We start from the raw sequence: 12,679 nt of genomic DNA, 5'->3' as shown, positions 1-12,679 counted from the left end.
ATTGCCAGATGTGAGGGATGTCAATTCCTCTTAAACTGGACTGCTTACTACAGTATTCATTGCTGCAGCATCTACAGCTTCAGAAAACTTTAAACACAAATCATTATTCCTCAGTGCTTCAGTAGTGTCACTACTTCACACACTGGTTCTGCCTAATGATTCTGTTAAACTTCTGTCTTCCTTAATCATTACCAAAGTGAAAGCTGAACCTATATCTCTTCATATGAATTTGGAATCTCTATGGCATCATGACCTACCTAATCCAGGTGGCATCGTCTGATGTCTCCCTATCTTTCCCAAGTACATTTCCTCCTCTTGATCTGCGTATTTGCTATTACTAAATTTATTGCAAAACTCAGTGTCGCCTCTTTCTCACTCCTGCTACCAACCCCATATTCCCCCATAATTCTGTTTTTCATTCCTTCCACAAGGACGGTGTTCCTATTAACCAAGATAATTTGTTTTTCATCTCTCTTTACATACTGAATTATCTGTTCAGTATCCTTATATACTTTCTCTATCCCTCTGCCTTATGCTTGTGACAGTGGCGTGTAAACCTGAACCATTGTTGTTGACATTGGTTTGTTGTCAATTCTGACAACAGCCCTATTACTGAACTGTTCACAGCAAATAACACATTGCCATAACTTATACTCCAGATATACCATTTTCTGCTGTTGATAATATTACTCCATATTCATCTATCCAGGAATCCTTATCTTCTTTCTATTTCACTGATCATTACTATATCACACTGAGTCACTGCATTTTGCTTTTCAGATTTTCTAGCTTCCCTAACATACTCAGACTTCTGATATTCCACATTCAGACTCATAAAATGTTACCCTTTCACTGGTTATTCCATCTCTTTCTTCCCCTTGGTAGTCCCCTTTCTAAGGATCAGATGGGGGATTAATCCAGAATCCGTTCCAATGGTGAGATCATTGTCACACTTTTTCAATTTCAGACAACAAGTTCTTTTGATAAACATTACCCGACCATAATGAAAGTGTTTCCATTGCTTTCTGCAGCCCTATACCGTTGATTACTAATTATTCTTCCACTTCCAGGGTAAATTTCTGACTTCATTTTCTTCAACAAGGCTGTTAGCGGAATGAAGGTGAATCATTATACTAGAATTTGTTGGCCAACACTGTTGTTGATATTTATTTGAAATCAGTGATGGATTCAAACATGAGCCCCTGAATATTTTGATTAATAGTCGAAGACAAGGCCCTTAGACTATGCTGACAATACCTGGAAACAAAAACTAATCTTTCCTTGACTCCTGTTTGTGTAAGACAGCTTGATGTTGCTGTCTGGTAAACTTTAAGAATTTTAACATCTTTATTGTGTCAGAAGTTATTCCACGACTATCATTACTGTAATCATTTTGTAGCATTTTAGAAGTTGGAGACCTAATGTGATTGGGGAAAATACATATAAAAGGAAACAAAGTTCTCTTGACATTATTCCCAACATTCCACACCAAGTTTGTCACTCATAATAATTGCACATTACAGCAACATGAGTCACAACCCATCTGATGTCATTGCTCTTAGATATTTACACAGATCAGACACACTGCTGGCTCATACTTGTCTGGCAGTATCTTCATTTAACAGCTGTCTCATTCTGGGTGTATGCACATGTATGGAAGTGGGCATGCTGCGCATTTCTGTCAACTAGATTTAAAAACCAATAGCCCGAGAAAGAAATGAGACACTATTTTGCTCTTAATTTTAAATAAAGTTTCGATACTTTTTCTGCATTTCATACACAACAATTTACAGGCACATTTACAAAGTTTCAAGAGTGGTCTCATAACAAAGAAATTTACTGAAAATTTATGTACAGTGAACTAAAAGTTTTCAAAATATGACCCCTGTCATAAACACAGTGCTGCCAACATTTTTTCTATCATTCATAGGTTCCTTGGAACTTTCTGTGCAAAAGGCTGTCAAGGGACCGCATCAGAGCTGCCTGGACCACTGGAATCATCATAAATCGCTACCTTTTCAGGTCTCTCTCGATTCAGGGGAACAAAAAGCCGTTGCTGGGCACTAGGTTGGGACTGTAGGGTGGTTGCAGCAGTGTTGCCATGGTGAACTTGACTAAAACTTTGTTGGCAGTGAGCGACCTGTGAGAGGGTGATTTGTCATGGTAAAGAACTTGATAGTCTTTGGTCTCTTGGCAGACCCAATCCTCCAAACGGCAGAGCACTCTAGCTTTAAAGTAACCTGTGACAGTGTGTTTGGCAGGAACAAATGCACTTTCCCAAAAATTTTCATCAGTTCTGCTTGCTGAAGGTCTCCCAGTGCGGTCGTTGTCTTAAATGTCCTTGTAGCCATCTTTGAACCTCTTGTGCCACACGAAAACCATTACACATGACGTGGTTTCTTCTTTACAGGCCTTTTAATCATACCAAAAGTTTCTGTAGTGGTTTCACTCAGTATTGCACAAAACATTACCGAATAACGCTGCTCCAATTGACACTGCATTAGCTGCTCTGAGTTTTTGACGGTAGTCACTGACATGTACTCATGCCACCAGCAATCTACTCCCTCCAATAACTCAGAGGCAACAGCCACTGGTGCTGTCGGTTAGCTGACGCCCCCACTACTTCACCCAGTCAGTGGAACCAGTCTGTGCCCCCTTCCCCTACTTAGGAAAAAACCATTCTTGAAACTTTGTGAATGCATCCTGTATGACCTACCACAAACCACACTAAAAGTTTAGACTATATGCTTTTACCTCTGTAAACTCTTTATAATTTGTGAAATGGTTCACTTAATTTTATGAAATGCAGTAACTATGACAAATAATGAATAGAAGTTCAGTCTTCAACTTTTGTAGTCCTGTCTTCCTCAGTTGCGTGTAATATTATGGTATTTTGATAATTTTTACTTATGGACTGTCTGACAGCAACTGAATAAAACACAATTTTAGTGCCATATGCGTTTCGCCTTTATTTTCTGCAAGGCATCATCAGTGGCCTGGAATATGTAGATATGTTAGCTATTTAATTTACATTTTTGTCACTGTGCCTATAGGTTATAAACAGTTCTGGTGGTTGGTATTTCCTATTAAGTAGTAATGTTTTGAACTGTACTTACAGGTTGCATGGACAATTTCTTACATATTACACTCCTGTTGGGTTGGGTTGTTTTGAGGAAGGAGACCAGACAGCGAGATCATCTGTCTCATCGGATTAGGGAAGGACGGGGAAGGAAGTTGGCCGTGCTCTTTGAAAGGAACCATCCCGGCATTTGCCTGGAGCGATTTAGGGAAATCACGGAAAACCTAAATCAGGATGGCCGGACGCGGGATTGAACCGTCGCCCTCCCGAATGTGAGTCACTCCTGTTGCATTTTTGCTGTTGTTGTTCTTCTTATGAATGCCAGTTTGCGTATTTTTTTCCCCACATTCCACAGCACTATGGACTGAACGCTTGTTTCAATGCAATGTTTTGGTTTCTGTTGCTGACTGTCAAATGTTTTTGACAAAGATAGAATGTTATTGCCAAACTTTCGAGTGTAATTATTGAAGTATCTGTGTCTGTGTAAAACAAACACACACACACACACACACACACACACACACACACACACACACAAATGCATACACAAACAGATCACAGATACTTCAATAATTACACTCAAAAGTTTGGCAATAACATTCTATCTTTGGCAAAACCATTTGACAGTCAGCAACAGAAACCAAAACATTGCATTGAAACAAGCATTCAGTTCATAGTGCAGTGGGGCAAAAAAACGCAAATTGGCATTCGTAAGAAGAACAACACCAAAAATGCAACAGGAGTGTAATATGTAAGAAATTGTCCACACAACCTGTAAGTACAGTTCAAAACATTACTACTTAATAGGAAATACCAACCACTAGAACTGTTTATAACCTATAGGCACAGTGGCAAAAATATAAATTAAATAGCAAACATATCTACATATTCCAGGCCACTGATGATGCCTTGCAGAAAATAAAGGCGAAACGCATATGGCACTAAAATTGTGTTTTATTCAGTTGCTGTCAGACGGTCCATAAGTAAAAATTATCAACATACCGTAAGAAGTTCAGTCCTTTATTGAGCAAAGATATCAAACTGTAAGATGTGAAACATCAAATTTTTTCACCTAACAGCTTTCATAAAAGCAAATGAAAAGTATTTCATAGCAGCCAGAATCCTGTCTCTCAGCACAGGTAGCAGCTTTAGACAAACAGTACAGCAACAACAAAGCTTTGCTCAGCATAGAATGCAGAGAGCATGACTGCAGAAGTCTAAGGGTTGATCTTAGACTTCCGAGTTACCAGCTTTATACTATTATGTTGTTAACAACAGCCTTCAAATCCACCAATCAGAGTGCAGATACGTGCATTATGTAAGCTCCCCCAAACCTGTTCAATGGATGAGTTAGTGTGTAGCTTTCTGAACTATGTATAGGTCTGCCTACAATCTAGTTTCATTTGTAATTTAGTTTCCTAGTATCTCCACAGCCATATTCCTCTCTTATTCAAACAGATCACCTGATGATGACTTGCTAAAAAGTTGGCATTAGTTGTGATACCAACTGTGTGGCCTGAGGCGAAAAAATAAATAAATAAAATGAAATAAACCTATCAGATATACCCACCTCTCCCATAGCACCATAGTGCGGTGGAGCCATCACAAAGCACATGCAACCACGCGGGAAGAGATCGTCGACGGTGCGGTACTTTGGGCCGTCGGCAACCTTGTCTTTTGTCTTGATGTCCTTCACCGTCGTCTGGAGAGCATATGCTACAGGTGTGGAGCTCCACTGCAAAGTACCAGGTCAAGACTTCAGTGGAAATAACAATACTGTGTGACACAATTACACTGAGTGGAGTACTGATTGTTCTGAGGGACAGAGAGGACTTCCCTGTCCAGCAATAACGATCCAAACATGCAGAAAGATTAACAATACAGGAGCTGAACAAAACAGCATGAACTCTTTGGAGCAATATGTACTTATCAATACCACCTGTCTGCAGTGACCCTCATCATAATGAAAATGGCAGACATAAACCTCTCTCAGTGATCTACAGTATGTGTAAATTGTGAATCGTAACAAGAATTATAGTTTTTTTTCCGAAAATAAAGAAATAAAAGAAAAAGGCAAACAAACAAACAAACAAACAAACAAACAAAAACACACACACACACACACACACACACACACACACACACACACACACACCACAAAACAATTGCCTGGATGGGACAGACATTGGTACACGTGATTTACCTGTACAGACAAACAAATAATTACAACTTCAGAAAAATTGGACAACTTATTCAAGAAAAGAGCTTCACACATTCAGTAAGTCAATAATGCACTGGTCCATGTCTGTCCCTTACGCAACCAATTATTCGACTTGGCATCGATTGGTAAGAGTTGTTGGACGTCGTCCTGAAGAATATCTTGCTAAATTCCATCCAACTGGTGCGTTAGATCATCAAAACACTGAGCTGGTTGGATGCTCCAAACATTCTCAATTGGGGAGAGATCCGGCAACCTTGCTGACCAAGACAGGGTCTGGCAAGAACAAAACCAAACAGTATAAACTCTCACCACGTGCGGGCAGGCATTATGTTGCCGAAATGTATGTCCAGGATGGCTTACCATAATGACCAACAAAACGGGCCTGGAATATCATCAGTGAATCACTATGCTGAAAGGGTACCACTGATGATAACCATAGGGGTCATGCAATGAAAACAAATGGCACTCCAGGCCATCGCTCCTGGTTGTCTGGAATTATGGTGGGCAACAGTCAGGTTAGTATCCCACCACTGTCTGAGGTGTCTCCAGACATGTCTCCAGCCTGGAACCTCACTGCTGGAATAGAATTGTCTTCAGTGGCGAGTCCTGCTTAGAACTGAGTCCCAATGACCAGTGAAGAAGTGTTCGGAGATGCCCTGGGCAGCAGTGGTATACCAGCCTCTCACCCATGATAACGCCTGACAGCCAAGAGTGGTGGTCTTGTGGCACCATTTCATTTCATTTCATAACAGGACCCTTTTCGTTGTCATCTGCGACACCTTACAGTTTATTGGTACACTGACTACATTCTACATCTTGTTTTGTTGCCATTCATGGCGAGCCACCCTGGGCTTACATTTCAGCAAGATAATGCTCGCCCACACACGAGTTCCTACCGCTCGTATTCGTGCTTTCCATACCATACCTTAGCCATTAAGGTCACTGGACCTCTCTTCCATGTGAGAATGTTTGACATTTTTGCAAGGCCCTCCTACCAGCTTGGGATTTTGACAATCTAACACACCAACTGGACATCCAACAACTCTGTCAAGCAACACTAAGATGAATAATTGTTTGCATTACGGCCACAGGTGGACCAATGCATTATTGATTTCCTCAGTTTGTGAAGCTTTTACTCTTGAATAAATCATACAATTTGATCTGAGATTGTATTCATTTGTTTGTCTGTACAGGTGCATCGTGTGTACTGGTGGTGCATACTCAGTAGTGGGAAAATTTTGTTGGCTGAGCAAATAAGTAGAGAATATATTGACCTGAATGAGAGAGAGTGCAGTGCCACAAAACTGTTGGCTCTGGATCACTCAATCCTACCACTTGCGCAATCACAGTTAATGTCCAACTGTAATTCATTTTGTACTGCAATATATTATGAAGTTATTAAATTTTATATTTTAATGTGCTACATTTTCAATTTTTATATACATACATTTTTTGAACACTGTTACTGACACCATAATTAATAAAAAATATTTAGGTACAGACACTAAAACTTTTTGTCATCGTGCTGCATGACACCCTAAAGTCATTTTCTTACTATTTTTGGGGTGGCCAGCTGACAATCCTCAACAAACTTGAGTCTTCTGTGGCACTTATTTACTTCAAAGGAAAGAGAAGCCTTGTGTTCGCCCAAAACATCTTACACAGTTTATCCGAAAGTATTTGAAAAGGATCAGAAGACTGGAGCAACTAAACATACAGGTGATGCAGTCACTGACCACAAAATTGCACCTTTTCCTTGCACTGAATAGCACTGGTAAAGTCACATGCTCTTAGGTGAAATTATTTCTAAATTTTAGTTTTCATCAGGAGGTGTCTCTGCAGGTTCTACACTCTAGAAAACAATTACGAATCACCTGTTTGTGAAGAACCACCTCGCTGTTATTGATGATGTGTTTTATGCCACAAAGAGTTGCCGCGTGAACCAAAACTGACGTAGAGCCGATTTCCACGCCCCTCTTGGTCATGTACCTGGTAGGAAAGCAAGCAATGAACATAATTTGTAACAAACTGAAAGCACGTTGCTACAAACACTGTACACATCCTTCACACAGTCAATATGCAGAAGTAATAGCACTCACATTCATTTTCCCCCTATGAAACTACAGAACATCTTCAAAATATTTTTTGCGAAAATTGCCAGAGCAGAGGAATAGTTAACACCACATGAATGAGCTCAAGATGAAAGCTGCAGATTCACACTGGAGGACACGTCACACCATCCCAGCCGCACTTCCAACAGCCACTGTATGTAATGCATCATGTTACATCACATTGAGGGTGAATCAAATATAAATGGGATTTTTGTTCCTGAGCATCAACAGTTAATAGGAATAGATCTGCGTTTCTAGTACTGTTGGGTGGGACCATTAGGAGTAGGATACATACTTCCAACAACATAGTCAGTAATGCTCAAGATATCAAAGCAACAGGTGCACCCCTCCACTGCACATTGTGCAATTACAAAATTTCTTGCTTGTGAATGAATTTACTTGCAGTACATGTACTAGTAACAATGGAATTCAGAAGCTTAAACTCATCAACTTGTGCTAAGTAAACCATTAGAGAGATTGAGGCCGGTAAGTAAAATATCTTATCTCACTGTAAACACACAGTTGTCTAATGCAGTGAAAGAAATGCTGCTAACCAGACATAACCCCGAGTCCAAGCATTAAAGCCGCACACAAGGGCTCAGAGCTAACGCCAATACTTGACTTAGGTTGGGACGATCAGACGAAACAGACCGATAGGCTCGACTGCTGCAAATGTGGTGAGCTACATCATCTGGTGAGGTCACATGTTCAAAATTGTCATCCCCTTTCCACCTTTCCACTCCCTCATGCCTCCTAAACTAGAAGGTTTCTTTCTAATTCATACAATCAAATTTAACTCTTTTATGCATTAACCTTTTTGCTTCTACAGACGTGCTCTTTACTTTCTGTGCTGAGCCAGTTTTTGTTATGGCTGTACTGCTCATCAAATGCTCGTACCTGTGCTGAGAAATGGCATTCCAGCCGCTATGAAACACTCGTCTGATTTTTCGAAAACTATTATGTGAAAAAATTAGATTTTTGCACATCTTACAGTCTGATATCTTAACTCAATAAAGAATTGGATTTCTTTTCATTATCTGTCATATTTACTGTGCTGCATTAGATTAAGTAAAACAGTGAAGAAAATTTTAAAGAGTTTGCAGAGGTAAAAATGCACTGCGTAAACTTTGCATATGGTTGATTGTAACTCTTACTTTGCAGTGAATGAAATGTAGAGAAGATATTAAAATTTCATTTCAATTGAGTGCAGAATGATGTCTCATTTCATTCTCACATTATTCAGTTTTATAGCTGACAGTGAATGAAATGTAGATAGGATACCAAAATTTTACACAGAATTGAGAGTAGAAGGATATCTCATTTTGTTCTCCAGTTATTGTGTTTAATATCCAAAGGACAACTGCATGTGACAGGCATATCTCATAAATGATTCAAGACACTGAAACGAGGTTTTTACACATGACAGCATGCAATGAAGCACATTTGTTGTATGATAAATACCCAAAATGTTTTTATTCACTGAGATATGGAAATAACTCATCCACAGCAGTGAGAGTTCAGTGGCTCAGGACACATTGAGACATCCTCAGCACTGTAGTAAAACCTGAGAGGCACGCTTTTACAATCGACAAGACGTGGGGATTAGCATAGCAAGACGTGAATACACGCCCACGGCAGCGAAATGGTTAATAGCATTAAGCAGTACAATGTCAATTTATTGTCAGTACACTATATTTAATAAGTTAATGTGATTTGCTGGTCTTTTTATAATGTATGCCATGTCTAGCCTCACATCCCTGAAGTTTCTTCTTCTTGATGGGAATGTACAGAACACAATGATTGACTGGACGAGATGCTGCACACTCTTGGCTGACTACTCACTGTCTCTTGATGGCCTGCACCTGGCGCGACCACGCATCCCTCCCGTCGGCGCTCTGCCTCTCCTTGTTAAGCTGGCCTGATGCAGCCAACGACAAGTTGAACTCGTGGTTCGACACAGCATACACCCTGTGTACAAAAATGGGGTAATAACAATTTACCACTCTACAATTATTAAAGAACTTACAGCTAGTTGAAAATTATTTGAAGTCAAGCAAGATGCAATGACACAACATGATTTTAATGTTAACCATTCACATATGCTGAACACACAATGTAATGAATATGTAATGTTCAGAAACCGTAGGTGGAAACATTAACATAAAACACCACTCAGAGGTTAGGCCTCCGGTCTGTTCCAACTAGCTGTCTGCTACCTACGACACAGTACGAGGAGCGATCCACAATCGTCAGATGCGAGATCAGCGTGCCACCAATCTCTCTGGCAATTATTGCCAGTATATGAATGAATAGAAGCATATTTCTCTTGGGGAACCAGGAAAACCCAAGGGGCCTTTCTAGAAAAGGAAAGCAGCTGTATGAATATCAAGAGCTCAGATGGAAAACAAGACTCAGCAAAGAACGGAAGGCTGAGAGCTGGAAGTAGTATATAGAGGGTCTATACAAGGGAGATGAATTTGTAGGCAATATTATGGAAATGGAAGAGGACACAGATGATGAAGAAGTGGTGGCAGGATATGTGATACTGAAAGAAGAATCTCACAGGGCAGTGAAAGACCTAAGTCGAAATAAGACCCTGGGAGTAGATGACATTCCGGAAGAGCCTGCCAAGACAAAACTCTTCCATCTGGTGTGACAGATGTACGAGACAGGCAAAATAGCCTCAGACTTCAAGAAGAATGTAATAATTCCAATTCCAAAGAGAGCAGTAGCTGACATGTGCAAAAATTACCAAATTATCAGTTTAATATGTGAGTGTTGCAAAATACTAACCCAAGTTATTTACAGAAGAATGGAAAAACTGGTAAAAGCCGACCTTGGGAACGATGAGCTTGGACTCAAGACAAGTGTAGGAATATGTAAGGTAATACCGACCTTACGACTTATCTTTGAAGACAGGTTAAGGAAAGGCAAACCAATGTTTATAGCATTTATAGACTGAGAGAAAGCTTTTGACAATGTTGACTGGCATACTCTCTGTGAAACTCTAAAGGTAGCAGGGGTAAAATACAGGGTGCAAAAGTCTATTTACTTGTACAGAAACCAAATGGCTATTATAAGAGTTGAGGGGCACGAAAGGGCAGCACTGGTCGAGAAGGGACTGAGACCGAGTTGTAACATATCTGCGATGTTATTCAATCTTTGCACTCAGCAAGCAGTACAGAAACCAAAGAAAAATTTGGAGTAGGAATTAAAACTCAGGGAGAAGAAATAAAAACATTGAGGTTTGTCAGTGACATTGCAAGTCTGTCAGAGATGGCAAAAGAGTTGGAAGAACAGTCGAACAGAATGAACAGTATCTTGAAAGGAGAATATATGATGAACATCAACAAAACTCACACACACGACTGCAGTCTCAGGCAACTGAAACAACACTGTGAGCAGCAGCACCACTGCATGATGGGAGTGGTGACAGGGTGGGCATAAGGGGAGAATGGAGCAGGGAGCGGGAGGGATAGTATGGTGGGAGTGTTGGACAGTGAGTGCTGCAGGTTAGACTGAGGGCATGTGACTAATTTCACAGGTAGCCCTGCCTTTGATAGGATAGGTGATGTTAGTGACTGGACTGGAGTAGGTGGTGGTGGTGGTGGTGGTGGTGGTGGTGGTGGTGGTGGGAGGATGTATGGGACAGGTCTCGCATCTAGGTCCATTACAGGGATATGAGTCGTGAGGTAAGGGATTGGGAGCAGGAGTTGTGTAAGGATGGACAAGTTTATTGAGAAGGTTCAGTGGACGGCAGAATACCACTGAAGGAGGGGTGGGAAGGATAGTGAGTAGGACATTTCTCATTTCAGGACACGGCGAGAGGTAATCGAAACCCTGGCAGGGAATGTAAGTCAGTTTCTCCAGTTGGAGGCTAATTAAATCAATGAAATGTAGAGTAAAAACAATTATCAAATTTTTAATTTTCAAAATAAATGCCACTGCCATATGGCAATGCTAGTTGCTTACATGGGCTAATATTTCACATTTACATACGCACTCAATATAGGAATGGCATGATCGTATTTAGATATAATAATTAATCCTTTAGAGTGCAACATTCACAAAATGTTGATATGACAAAAGTAACCACGTATGTAAACAGTAACTAAATTATTAGATGAACATAGTGTCATACATATAGTGGGAATGTAACAGAATGAATCAATCACTGTATAATCCTACTCTGTATTTAGAACACATTGTTCTTACAATTGAGTTACAGTTACTTCCAGCACATCTTTTCTTTTCTTTTCTTCTCTTCTCTTCTGTATATTGAATACAATGTGATTTCCATAATAGCACATTTGCTATTTCCCGCCTGAATTGTAATTGAGAAATTTTTGGTTTGCCTGATTTATTGTACAGAATCAAACTGTTTTGCATAGCTACATCAAGCATCCATGTCAACAGTAGCCAATACCAATTCTTGGTATGAATTCCAGTTTGGTAACATCCCACATTTTGATCCACTTGGTCTGTTCATCCCATATACAAGGTATAGTCTGCAATTAATTGAGGCCTCAAGATTTTCACATGAAGTGGAGATCACTGTGATTATGGCATTTCCATCCAGTAGTCCATTATTTCTCTCAATTGCAATGTCACAGCACCGAAGATCTTCCTTGGAGAAATAGCCTATACTTTGAAGTGAGCTTTTTTTCTTAAAGTTCCGATGGCTGAATATCTGGAGAATTTTAAAAACAACAAAAGGACAGAACCAGAAAAAAGATTATCCATGAAATATGCATGTCCCTCTTCTCTGCTGGAATTTCATCAAGTAATACCAGTAAATGACTCACTGCCTTGCTAAATACACCAACGGGGGAGGGGGGAAGGGGCGTTGATCCAGCACTAAAGAGGAATTGTGTGACATAAATGGAAGTTGGTACGTGTCCTCCTACATCTAAAAGATGGTGTCTAACTTTTGCACCAGGTGCATAAGGGTGGTGCTAGTAATGCCACTATAAGGATGCAAATTAGGATTGCTTTAAACGAACACTGTAACGGTCATGAGTGTTAGTTACTTTTGAGATTGGACGCGGTGAGTTGATGTTAGCCAAGACTGACTTTAAGGCAACAAACACACCATTATCAGCATCTCACTTTGTTGAACCTGGTCATGTGACAGGGCTACAAGAAGCTGGATGGTCCCTGTGCAATAGTGAACAAAGACTTGGCAGGAATGTAGACATTGTACACGATTGCTGGCGGTGGTGGTCACAACAATGTACAATCGCAAGAGCAGGCTCCAGATGGCCACGT

The 12,679-nt window shown here is 40.2% G+C and overlaps 1 protein-coding gene across 1 annotated transcript in view; it reads right to left on the bottom strand.

The window, feature by feature from the left end:
- LOC126109592 (5'-3' exoribonuclease 1) overlaps positions 1-12,679 on the bottom strand; it is a 196,917-nt gene that overhangs the window by 97,606 nt on the left and 86,632 nt on the right. Inside the window, exons 16-18 of the mRNA XM_049914630.1 lie at positions 9,254-9,379; positions 7,175-7,289; positions 4,650-4,814 (exon numbers count right to left, since the gene is read on the bottom strand). Of these exons, the coding sequence (XP_049770587.1) occupies positions 4,650-4,814; positions 7,175-7,289; positions 9,254-9,379 (406 nt within the window). The remainder of the gene's footprint in view (positions 1-4,649; positions 4,815-7,174; positions 7,290-9,253; positions 9,380-12,679) is intronic.

Source organism: Schistocerca cancellata, chromosome 12 (assembly GCF_023864275.1).
Source record: "Schistocerca cancellata isolate TAMUIC-IGC-003103 chromosome 12, iqSchCanc2.1, whole genome shotgun sequence".
NCBI lineage: Eukaryota > Metazoa > Arthropoda > Insecta > Orthoptera > Acrididae > Schistocerca > Schistocerca cancellata.
The sequence above is the reverse complement of the archived record's forward strand: the minus strand, read 5'-3'. Positions and strand labels throughout refer to the sequence as shown.